We start from the raw sequence: 13,117 nt of genomic DNA on the forward strand, positions 1-13,117 counted from the left end.
CAAGGTCATATCCAAAAAATGAATTCATTGAGACTACTTTTGCAAAAGTTTTTACACATACATGTTTGTCTCTGAATTTTGAGATCTTCTTTCTTGTGCTTTAAAGGGCATGTTCATTAAATTATTAGTCACGCACTTGATTTATTGGGCAAATTTATTGGGTAGAAAGCAGTTTGGTATTTTAGGTATATTATACAACGTCAGATGGAACTGTGTCGTAGTTGTATGTACTCAGTGTTGGTTTCTTTACAGAGAAAGTAAACAGCACCTTCCCTAAACCTCTGCACTTTGCCATCAAAAGGTGCTTTTGAATAAAATGACTCCCTCATTCTTCCCTGCTTCTTAGCAATCAGTCCCTTTTTTTTTTCTTTTTTTTTTTGCTTTTTGCTTTTAGCAAAGGGTAAGACCAAGAGATAAATCAACATCAGGTGTTTGGGGACTTTCTGGGGCTTGTAAAATAATAACAGCTGTGTGGATTTCTGAGGTTTTCTAATTCCCTTTCAAATGCGTGATTGAAACATGGCAATGAGGAAGTATTTCTTGTCTCTACTGTTTAAGAGGTGGTGTATATACTGTACCTGTGTAACATATTGTATATTCATTATGCCTGGTGTATGGGGGGGGAAGCTGCTCTGCAGTATTTACTGGCAGCTTGTATTGTATGCGTGCTAGTCCAGAGTCGGGGGTTTGGGGGTCACTGACTGGCTGTGATTCAGTACAAAGATTGACAAAGAGAAAATATTTTATTTATTTGAAAAATAAGTTAGCATCTCAACTAATCAGTTTTAATGTAAATTCGAAGTGGCCGTAGGATGAAAATGAAGGATCGTTGAGAGAACTGATTTGTATGAGTGCTGCTTCTGACAGAATCCTTCTGATTTTTTTCCCCTTGAGTAATATTTCTCCCCTTCTCCTGAATAAAGCTGATTGAAAAACGGTTTGTCTTGATTTCTTTCTTTTTTTAATTATTATTAAAGAAAACTCAACTTACAGAAACTACAACCTGCTGCCATCATAATAGGATAAGTATCATCATCACTAATAACAGCTACTGTTTCTCTGTGCTTTTATGATTCTGTTGAGCCTTCATCCACAATGCCAGGACCCTATCGGTGAAACCACTAAATTGGCTTCTTATGGAAGGTTGTTTCTGCCACTGGAAAAAATGTCATATTTAGAAATTTCGACAGCATGAAAATCGATGTCAGACAAAGTTAATTGAATGTACTCGAGGCCGACACGTACATCTAGAAGCATATATGATATCTCTAACCTATAATAAATGCTTTTAGTAATGAAGTAATGATTAATACGTGAATGTCTGCAGCCTGACTCGGTCTTAATGGATGTCTGAGCCTGGCTGGTGGAGGGTTCAGCTTCTATGGAAAGACTGCTGTTTAGATGAACAGAGCTGCAGTAGGGTGGGAACTAAACACATGACTTTACACTTCATAAAAATATTCTCATTTGGATTCTTTCGATCTCTAAAAGGTTAGAAACGAAGAAGGAACTGATCTTATGTGAGGTCCTACATGGATTGTGTCTGGATGGAGGCTGCAGGCTGCACTATAGTGACGCCTGGTGGTGGTGCTTGAATTGGACATATAGACATACAATTAATAACATGCACTGAAAACAGCAGTCGCGACGGGATGGGGAATATCCCCTGAGCAACTCTTGCTCATGTCTCCTTCCTCTGCTTCTTTTACTACAGTAGATGCTTGACTTCTGAGCATTCATTTATGAAATGTTGATCTGGTTTAACCAAAATAATAAACAACAACGAATGCACATCTTACTGGTGTTTTTCAGCTAAAATATCATTTCACATGAAACTCACACTGATGTCATCAAGCTCATCCTGCGCTTTACAAAGAATCTGTCCCTCACTCACTTTTATCTCCTCTCTTTCCCCTGATCTCCTGATGGGACAACGATCAGAGCAGATGGTTGTCCCTCCCTGCTGGAGGTTTCTTCCTGTCAAAAGGGAGTTCTTTCTTCCCGCTGTTGCCAAGTTCTCACTCATCAGGGACGATCTGATTCTCTCTACTACATAGGGCTATTATATAAAGCATCTGATAAGAACTGTGGCTGTGAACTGGCATTATACACATCCATCTGCTGGATCCTATCCTAGTTGACTTTATCGTTTCTTGAAATAAACACATTCTATAAAATAAATAAATAAATGCAAACTGATCAAAAGAATGTGATGATTTCAAACGGGTAAAAAGACCCAAATGCAGACTTCAGAATTGAAAGACATTTTATTAACCAGCCTTACAGTTTTGTACCAATTTAACTGCAAGGGTGGAGGAGTGGGTAGGCAGGTTACAAAGTTAAAAGTCCAAATCCCATTTGGTCCAAAAGAAGGAGTTCCAGACAGGTTACAGGCATCAAAATAGCACAACAAGAAATTTTCCTATTCAACTAAATAAACTTCTTAAACCTAAAACAAGGCTGTAAGGAGGCTGAATGGTGGTCTTTTTATTTGCTTCCACGGTTAGTGGTATCCCAGAGCCTCCTTTTCTTTTAGATGAATAAGGAAAATCCTTGAGAGTGAAGATGAGTATGAGAGACACACAAAGAAACTGAACCCTAATTTAAGGAGTAGGATGTCTTTAAGTACTGTGCTAGACGAGAAGGTGAAGACAAGCCCATGCAGCCCATGACCCATGATGGGAGGAACACCAGGCTGCAGACTGATGACAGAAGAGCATGACGGGTCCTTCACACATACCTCTATGTTTCTGTGTCACAGCAGGCTTTGATCAGGCCATTGCCCCTCAGTCTCCAGAGTTTGCGTCCTCCATATGCCTCTGGTTTGACCACATCTTCAGCATCCCTCTGTACGCAACCTTCACGCCCCCTTTAAATGGACTATATTTTATACAGCATCACTTGAAGCAGGAACCTTTCCACTTAACTGCAACCTATTTGTGAAAGCCCATATGTGACGATTGGTTTATGTGTGTGTGTTTTTATTTCATTTACAGTGTGTCTGAAATCTTTGTCATGCTGAAAAATGAAACCTTTGCTAATCAGATGCTTTTCAGACGGCAATGCATGCTGGAGCAAAATCTGACAACACTTTTCCTTGTTAATTGTATACGTTTAGACTAGATTCACAACGCAGCTGGCTGAAATGCAGCCCCAAATCATGACAGAGCTTCCACCATGTTTTACAGATGACCATAGACACCCACTGTTGTACCCTTTTCCATATGTATTGATGATTTGAACCAAAACCGTCATATTTAGATTCATGACTCCATTAGACCTGTTAACCCTGATTTTCAGTCCATTTCTTGTGTAACTTGGAATCCCTCAGCTTTTTCTCCTGGCCTCCATCCTTAAGGATGGCTTCTAGACAGCCACCTTTCCACTGAGACCATTTCTGATGAGGCTTCAGTGAACAGAAATTGGTTTAACTGAAGGGCCATAGGCATCTCTCAGGTCTTTGCTAGATTTGTTTTCTGGTTTCTTAATGACATGAGTTTCAAATACTGTTCATCTTCTGTAGGTAGTTTGTAAACTTGCGACACTTTTTGTTTCATTTGTCCTGTTTCCTCAGATGAAATATGCCAAGTTTACAGCTAACACATGTAAAGATATTATTTTATTGAACTGTTATCATTGGAATTTTTTGTAGATTAACCTAAAGAAATTGAAACGAATTATGTGTTTTTGTGCCAAGTATCAAAAGATAGAAAAGAGGGGGAAATAAGAAATTATGAAAGACCTTTGGAACAGTCTGTAGAAGTGATGTATATGTAAATGATGGGGTTGAGTAAGGGGTTGGAATAATCCAGCCAGGATTTTGAATATGCCTATAAGGATATTTTACTTTGTGTCCACATTCGTCTGGTGGTTTCATTATTAGCTGCTATCGAGTTCCCGTATAGTTGTGTTACCACCAGTATGTACCAGCATTTAAAAAAAAAAAAGGACACAAAGACATACTTCCCTGATTACACACTGAAGTTTTTAATGTCTTGACAGAGCACAGCAGTCCTGCACATCAGTCTAAACAAGACGCAGGACCTGATCGCTGCAGGACTTTCACACATTCAGCCCGCCCCTCGCTGCTATTCTACACACAGAAGGACAAGAAAAGCAAAAGCCCTCTGCTGCAAGCCAAAGTATTCAACAGCCTGCAGTTGCCCATATACATCATTGTATTATATATTTTTTGTAGTTTTTAAAACATTACTTCCTTATACATATACTCATTTTGTCATAATTTAAATATTCAGCGGTTTCATACACTAAATTCCCTAGATAGTGAAAGTTCAATAAGATGCATCACACATATACAGAATAACACAATAAGATATGTCCATAATGAACTATTTACCATTAAATAAGAAGAAGAATATGCTTAGTTGTGTTTACTTTGCAGTCGTGGAGTACCAGATGCACAAGGGATGAATAGTAGATTTTTGTTTGTGGCTGGTGGGTTGTTTTTTGCTTGGGTTCAAAAATACAATACACCACATCACGCTGACAGTGGAGGTCAGTGGTAGAAAAGGTGGTGGGTTCGCACGGGTCACAGGTTCTCACACGTGTAAAATGACAGGGTGAAAGAGAAGGAGCTTTTTCATTTAATGCCAGTTTTATGCATAGACTGTGGCTGTTTTTGAGTGTTCTCACTCACCCCCGTGACCACTGGAAAAAAGACAAAACCAAACAAAAAAAGGGGGGGAAAGAGAAGAAATGGCAAATCATCAACTGACTTAAAATTCTGAATGTTTTCACACGGCAAATATTCCTGTTTTCCCCGCCTGAATAAAAAGGATATGTAAAGAGCTATCTAGCTAACAGTCACAGAGCTTCAACCCAGGCCAAAGACTCCCTTCCTCTCAGGCTGGAGTCTCGCGTGTCCTGCAGTTGTCTGAAGCTGCACATTTGCTTAAAGATAATGCAGTAACAACATTTGTGTGAAGCAGAGAGCAAGAAAGAAACGGGACAGGCATCTTTTTTTTTTTCCTTTTACGTCAGTTGTTGCATAGGTCGTGTGGAAGCACAGACAACAGCAGTTTTAAATCGCAGGTGGATTTAACAGTGACACTGAGGGCCTTCCTGAGGCTACAACGGGCAGTTCCTCCCGTCCTGCAAGGCTGAAATGAAGAGGAGGAGGAAAAATGGACGAAGAGCAGCAGCGTCTATCTGAGGGTGAAGAATTTGCAGGCGATCCTTTACTTCTGTTATTCATTCAAGCCTTCCTCTCCTCGTGTGAGTGAGTGAGTGAGTGAGTGATGGGTGGATGGATAAATGCGAGATGAGCGTAAGAAAGAGAAGAGGTAACAGGGAGAATGTTTCCTTCTAAGAGTCGAATGGTGGCAGGGGGCTCTCGGGACGAGAGGGCCCGCCCTTGTTTGACCGGCTGTTTAGGTGATAGGAAAGAAGAGAGAAAATAAAAAGACGATCTTATTTGCCAGGATGAAGAGATTACAACAAGTAAGAGATTACAACTAAAATCGTAATGGTGAGGAGGCACCAGAGAAATGACGATGTTCACCTCCAGGGTGAGGGGGATATTATTGCTTTGCCACCAGTTAGTAATGTGTAGCCACGGGTTATTCCGGCATAGGAATTATGTACGGTAATTAAGATGTGGCCATGAGATATCATCTGGTAAGATTACATTTTTGAATGATGAATCGCCTGACAGCCAGATGAATATTAAAAATCATCAAGGAAATAAAATCCAGCTGTTCTTTTAAACTATGCATGATGGTTAACATACAACAGATTACCCACACCGAGGCCAAACATTAACAACTAGTGGCTGTTTAGTTAGCAATAATATTTTACAGCCACGTGAGAAACAGGTCAACTTTTACAACAATGCTAATGGTAATGAAGACCATGATTTGCAGGGTGTGAGACAGACCTCCTCTTTCACGGTTTGTTCTTTATAGTTTAGCTCACAAGCGGACTTGATTAAAGTCAGTCGCCTTCACACTCGAATATGGAAAACTGCCATAACACATTAACTCAAACTCTGAATAGTGCAGTGAGAAGACACCAGAGTTACAAAAAAGTCCAGCTTGCATCACCTCCCTTATGAAATACTTTATCCATCGTCACTTCTGCTGATTGAAACATTTTCTGCCTCTTACTTTAACTCCGAGGCTGAAATGCTGCAGAGGAACTAAAGCATTTACTCTCTGCACAACACCAGTATTTACAGAGTCAAAGTATCCATCAAATTACCATGAAGTATGTTGCAAGTTCTTGGTATTAGTGGATGTTTAAGTGAACTGAAGAATTTGTGCCATTTTATCTGAAACTCTTGTGAAAATCTGCCAGCGAAAAATTCTAAATTTCTGCTTTATCCCTAAAAGTTCATCTTTTTTTAAGGGAAGGATTCCTTAAAAAAGGAAGAAAATAAATAAACATGAAATAAAAGAACAATTGATGAATGAGAGAATAATAAGAGAGAATACTTATTAGAAATACTCAGGCATAGCTTCATGCTAAATGTCTACCCTTTTAGTTCAAAAGCAGGAAGAATGTTTCCGTGTTTAAGTGTTTGCACGTGTTTACTAGACTGTATACTGCGTGCGTGCACACGCTAACTGATTTGCTTCATCAGTCTTTACATAGATTGAGTTCTCAGGGTGCAGCATGTTTGTAAGTCATGCAAGTGTGATTCAAGTATTCTGCGTCACTGTATGAGGGAGAGAGGTGGAGGTGAGGAGGAGGGAAAGAAGAGGAAGTGAGGGAGAAGCAGGAGCTGGGAACCAGCGCAGGTCAGACGAGGCAGAAAACGACAGGAGGGTGGCGCTGTTGTCTGTGGCCTCTCATCCAAGGGAGAATTAAACAGAGGAGGAGGGGAAGGACGGAGGAGCCAGGGAGTCTAGTGGGTTGGAGATGGCGGGGGTCTCCGACTGCCGTGGACACACAAGCACAAAGGAGAGACTGGATTAGTGCCGTTGCTCCCTGTTGACAGGTTTACAGCCCCCATGTGTACATTCATGCACAAACACACAGAAATACTGTATCTTCAAGTAAACATGGAGGCATCCAAAAATACAACCAACATGACAAAGATTTGAAGCTCAGTTAAGTGAAGGCGGTGTTCCTGCACATCCAGCTGCTGTTTATCTACAGTAACGTGCAGTTTGTTCAGTTGTAGTTCTGCTACAGGAGAGCAAATCCACTGATAGGCATTAAAGTTTTAAGCAGCAGTTGTTGCTGATTGAAAGGAAGATTAAACTGATTGTTAAACACAACAAACAGAAGTTGACTTGTACACATGCAAAGTGTTTGCTTGAAGGTAAACATGTAAGCAAATATGAATGTGTGACATTTTAGAGATGCAGATATACTCTCTTATTCCCAGTTAGGGCGAACCATCCTTTATTCACTCCATAATTTAGTCTAACATCTTTGCGCTCTGTACCATTGCACATATGATATACCTGTTGGTATTGCCTGTTTGTCGATTTTCTTACGTACGATGCTATGCCTGGTCAGTGAGTGTTACCAAAACATTCACAATGTTTGCAGATTTTGCAAGACAATGGCAGATATGGCTCAAAAGAAATATATGCCCATTTACAGTTACATTCAAACTACAACTCAAAAACTGTTAACAGACAGTACAGCAGCCGAAACAACAGTAACATAATGGAGAATATAGGCGTATATATTGTACTTTGGAACGAACGAACTTTGGCTTCCTTTTATTCCTCTTTTCTTAGCGAGAAACTTGGAAACATTGTGTTCAAATACAATTTATCTGGCCACCTCCCAGCCCTGCATTATGACTGCATCCCACTTTGTCCCACACACAAACTCAGAGCTCAAATCATCTCAAACTGGTTTCCTAACGTGAGAATAGGAAACTACTGTACTCAAATAACCTCAACAGTCACAGTCTAGTGTCTGATCTTTTTGCAAAGCTAGCTGGGATTGCTGATGGCAGCTTATACAACTTATTCTCCAAAGAAAAATTTTATAATCTCATTATCATTTATAAATGAAGATATGGCTTGTACTTACCAAGTGCTCTTAAAGGTAATACATTTGTTAGTTAAACTATAGAGTATTTACCTAAAAAATAAATCACCAGTAGGGCTACTCCACATTAACTAAATCCTGCAAAGAAAAGTGATTTTGGTAAACAGAGCACCGTGTCACTAAAAGAAAGCATCAGACACATCGATATAAGCAGGTATGGGAGGGATTTTGTGGCATACACACATATACAACACAGCACCAACATTAGTTAGGTCCCGGACATCTGTTGCGAGTCTTCTTGGCCTACACCGGGGGTGTCCAACTCCAGGCCTCAAGGTTTTAGATGTCACCCTGGGTGAACACACTTAAATCAAATGATTCGTTCATCACCAGGCCTCTGGAGAACTTCAAGACATGCTGAGGAGGTAATCTGGCCATTTAAATCACCCGTGTTGGATAAAGAATACATCTAAAACCTGCAGGACACCGGCTCTCAAGGCCTGGCGTTGGACACCCCTGGCCTACACTGACAAAATGTCCTCCTTTGGTGCTCTTTACAGACAAAATAACATCAGACTGAGCTTGAATTGAGCTCAAGCCACTGATGCAAACATGCAAACACACACTCTGCGCCGGGTGTGTGTTTGCTCATGCAGCCCTCTGAGAAAACAGTGGTGAGAAAAGGAAAAGGTCATGCAGTGAAAGGGATGGTTTCTGTGAGAAAGGGAAAGAAGGAAAGTCGTTGTGATGATGATGATCATGGTTGCAGACAGTACCCAACGTACCAGTAATGTTAGTCCTCACTGGTCAGTGATAGTGATTCTGTAGAAGGAACCATAGCAGTGTGTGGGACAGAGGTGTGGCGGGGGACGGAGGGGTGAAGAAGAGGAGACAGGAGAGAGAAAAGGAGCGCAAACAGTTACAGCGCAGGAAATGACCAACATCGCATGTGCGAAGCTCTCACTCATGGCAGCTCACAGTACAGAAAAACTGGATTGGAAGATGAAAAATGGGCACTTAAAACAGATTAGTTTTAGTGAAGATGTTAAAAAGCTGTCATTTTCCAGTGAGAGCTTCGCTCAGCCACGTTAGCGTCCTCTACAGTAAAACAGGTGAGCTACTGACAGTTAGCCCCAGGTTAAAGAGGTTAGCTAGCTCACAAACACAGGAAAGGGGGGGGGGGGGATTTTAAATGCATACAATTAATGAATACCAGAAAGGAAGCCCCTCCACATTCCCATCTCCCCTTCATTCATCAGATCATGTTTTAATTCAAAGGAATCCAGACGACCTCGCTTTTAGCAACAGATTATTTAACAGGTGATGCCTGACAACGTGCTGAAAGTTTGGTGATGGCTGAAAGATACTAGCAAGGTGAAAGAAATTAGTGAGATGTTGTAGTTGTAGTGCCTATATGGGGATAACTAGCAATCTACCAGCCTATTAATCTATCCTCTATCAAAACCAGCGCTTTCTACTGTCCTTTACCTCCTTTATCCCCTCATCCGGGCGTCTTCACATCCCCCTTGTTAACAGAGAGTATCCACACTTCAGCTTTGGTGACGTCACATAATCTTAAATTGTAGTTTGGATGTCAGTGTCCTTGTAAAATCTACTGCGGCTTACTCTATGATGGAAGAGTTTCCACTCACCTAGGCACACTTGGGGGTGCGCGGTTAGGCCTGGAGGGCACGGTGGGTGGTGGCCCACTGTATGGGTCAGGAGAAGCTCCGGGGCGAGAAGGGACAGGGGGACCCCCTGCAGGAGGAGGCCCAGGTGGAGGACCACGAGAGCCTGGACGGGCCGGGGGTCCTGGTGGAGCCCTGCGGTTTGGAGTTGGACTGGTGGCCAGAGATCTTGATAAGAAAGTAGAAGTGAAGAGAGGAACATAAAAGGAGAAAAACATCAGGAAAGTGTCAATAAGTCAGACGCTGCGTCTTTTTAGAATATTCTTATTTACTTGACCATATGTCAGAATTAGACATGGGCTTTTAATATTTGTTCTCCCCAACCTGTTCCCACACGTACTCTCTCAGTCCCACAGTCTGATGTCTCATGCGCCTTACCGTCCTCCAGATCCGCTACGCTGCACCTGAAGCCAGGAATCGTCCACGGGTGGTGGCATGGCGGTGGTTACAGTAGATGTGCTGATGTCGCCGATGATGTTGAGAGCCTCCCGCAGAGCGTGGTACATCCGCAGCATCTCGTCACGGTGCTGGGCCTGCTCCTGAGACTCCTCCATCAAGCTGTTCTGGTCACCACATGAGTACAGCTGGGCCAACAGCTCAGCATTAATGAACTCTTTAGTCTGCACGCAGAGGGAGAGAAACACAGCACGCTGTCTGTCAAATCTCAAAGTCCTGTCGTCTCAGCAGGACATACGAGACAACAGCAGCAGACTCACATTGTTGATCATGAGATGCATGATGGTCTTCGGCATCAAGTCGCGGACGGTCTTGTTGACGATTGCCATGTAAGAGTCGACCAAGTTGCGGATGGTTTCCACTTGCCGCTCCAGCTGAGGGTCCATGCTGTGCATGAGGTTGTCAGAACCATTTTCATCACCACCATCACTCTGTGAGACAAATTAGGGTTTTGTTTTAAAATGTGTGTGTAGCAGAGTTACGGAGAGGGTGATAGCACTTCAGGAATGACAGGAAGGAAAAGGTTTTCTCCAGGAAATGATATTACCAGCTGAATGATGAACACACAATTCATCAGTGTAGTTAAATGTGGATGAAAATAATTAAATAAAAAGAATTTCTTTATATTTTGCTTCCAAGAACTCAGACTTTCTAGTAATTTTTAACATGGTCTTGAGCAATAATTCTTCAGGTTTTCTGAAGATATTTCACACTTTCTATTGGACACGGCTTAGACATTTATTGGCTTTTCACTCATTTTCAGTCCAGTCCTCCTAACTGACCACTTTCACTGGATTATTTCTTTCTGTTTGTTAAGCCATAACAAGTTCACCTAACTCAAGGGATGAACCAGTGCTGCATTTATTAAGAAAAGATTATTTAGTCAAATTTACACAGTTTGATAGGCATAAAATGCTATCTTTGCACCAGCAAGGTGATTCCCTATCAGTGGTTCAAAAATCTACTCCTAATGATTACGCTAAACTATCCATTTACTGATCACTGTCAGCTACACAACTCAGGTACAGGTCCATTTAAGTAAAAGTACAGTTCATGCTTTACATAGAAAACACAGAAAAGTGATCTAGTACCCAGAATAACATACCTTTCCTTCCTTCTCCTACAACGCCAAATAGCAATGAGAGATAAAAGACATTGAAAAGGGCAGATGGCAAATGAGAAACACAATAACATTAAAAGAGACTGCAGAAGGAAACATCACAGCAACCACCTGAGCTACTACTGGACACAAATAATATGAACTGGGAATAAATTCCACATTTGTGAGAGTGTTTGCGTCACAGTGTTGTCTGTGCACGTGTGCTTTAGATGAAATCTTACCGTGACCCTTTCAGGATAAACTCCGGCTCTGAGGAAGGAGGCTTTCCAGGCATCAACGTCTTCCTGACTCTCACACGCAAGCTCCAGCTGACGGTAGTCCTTATACACATTTCTGTGGAGACACAGTGTGAGCAGTGCACTCCAATAGTCCCATCTCATCAGCTGCACGTCCTTCCACCAGTGAAGGTTAGTAACTAAATACAGTCACTTTAATGGAAAAACTTGGAACTTGTTCTTTCCTTCAGAATTTCTGTTTTCACTTTATATTATCTTACTTCATATTTTCTACTCCACTATACTACAAAAATAGCTTTTTTGTTACTTCACAACATTTACTTTATAATTCTGGTCATTTTTAATCTACTTTTTTTTGTTTTGGATACAAAACTCGTATAATTTTTTGGGATTAAAATGCCCCAAAGTATAATTTAGTGCTTCTTATCTACAACAGTAACAACAATAAAGTCTGGCTTACATGTAGATACTTAAAAATGTCATGCAACGCTGGAAAGGGCACTCTGCACAATTTAAAACCTTTACTTTCTTAATTTAAGTTCATTTTTATTATACTCTTGTCCTTTTACTTTGGAATAATTTTTACTTAGGACTTTAAATTATCTGCAGACTTCCCCAATATCGGGATATTCTTTAAGCTTTACAACTACATCCTCACTGGCTGTCACACAGAAATCCCAAAACTCATTTAATGTAAACATAAAAGTGGGCGAAAGAGCAACTTTTAACGCTGTGGTGCATTTAAGTTGTTTCTGCGTTACAGTGTTAATGTGTGTGTCTAATAACACCTCTGTTCGGTGTTGAAGAGGGCAAAAATATGCTTGCTGGACATGAAGCCTTTCTCCACATCGCGCAGCTTCAGGTTGTCGACCTGCAGCATGTACTTCTTCTCCTTCTCCTGCAGGGGGTGAAAGAGACACAGCAGTGAGTAGAACGAGGAGGAAGACTTCCCTGATAAAGAGGAGAAAGGGTCATGCAGATACTCTCACTGTATAAAAAAAGAGTCGCTTTAAAGGAAAAACTAGTGCAGATGCTGCATTATGATCACTCTGGGCTGTGAAATTTAGAGCTACGCATACAATTGTATTATGTAACATATATAGTAAATGGTGAGTGTGTGAAAAAGTTTTTGAGTCATTAGTTTGCGCTGCTGATACAGACAAAAAGATAGCAGGCTAAAAGAGACAAGCGGATAAAAAAGGTCAGCGGAAATGAAGAGCAAAAGCTCGCACATTCAGTTCTACAGCAGACGAAAGAAAAGCAAAGGAGATGGATGGGAAAGTACAGTCTGTGGTTTTGATTACAGTTGTGCAGAGTCAAGGGGGTGGGGGGGTGGGGGGGAGAGAGCAAGCAACAAATGAGAAACACACAGACAGAAAGAGAGAGGGAGAGGGAGAGCGTTCCAGGCTAGAAATCTCTTGTACTTGTAAATTTGCACACAACATATGATACACAGACGTCCAACTATTTATGAATCAGGGAACCTCAAAGTTTGTCAGCTCAGTCTGATCTCTATCTTTATCTCAAGCAAATAAACTCTCTCTCTCTCTCACGCACACACACACACACACACACACACACACACACACACACACACAGGGAGAGAGAAGTAAGTTTCTAGGTCAGCCTGGGAGCTGCTGAATTTG

General features: G+C 41.3%; 1 protein-coding gene across 12 annotated transcripts in view; it reads right to left on the bottom strand.

Annotated features, from left to right (window-relative positions):
• Nucleotides 1-3,966: 3,966 nt before the first annotated feature.
• dnm1a (dynamin 1a) overlaps nt 3,967-13,117 on the bottom strand; it is a 50,307-nt gene continuing 41,156 nt past the window's right edge. For 2 of the 12 annotated variants that reach the window (XM_005720472.2, XM_005720465.2), the window contains 8 exons: nt 12,260-12,369; nt 11,457-11,568; nt 11,221-11,235; nt 10,376-10,546; nt 10,038-10,279; nt 9,624-9,827; nt 8,757-8,793; nt 3,967-6,896 (listed from right to left, as the gene is read on the bottom strand). In XM_005720472.2, the coding sequence (XP_005720529.1) occupies nt 8,772-8,793; nt 9,624-9,827; nt 10,038-10,279; nt 10,376-10,546; nt 11,221-11,235; nt 11,457-11,568; nt 12,260-12,369 (876 nt within the window). In that variant the 3' untranslated portion in view covers nt 3,967-6,896; nt 8,757-8,771. Of the gene's footprint in view, nt 6,897-8,756; nt 8,794-9,459; nt 9,497-9,619; nt 9,828-10,037; nt 10,280-10,375; nt 10,547-11,220; nt 11,236-11,456; nt 11,569-12,259; nt 12,370-13,117 lie in introns of those variants that run through there. The other 10 variants (XM_013909834.1, XM_013909819.1, XM_005720466.1 and 7 more) reach the window with 9 other exon arrangements.

The sequence above is a fragment of the Pundamilia nyererei genome, unplaced genomic scaffold (assembly GCF_000239375.1).
Source record: "Pundamilia nyererei isolate P.nyererei 1_Seehausen unplaced genomic scaffold, PunNye1.0 scaffold00002, whole genome shotgun sequence".
In the NCBI taxonomy this organism is placed as follows: Eukaryota; Metazoa; Chordata; class Actinopteri; order Cichliformes; family Cichlidae; genus Pundamilia; species Pundamilia nyererei.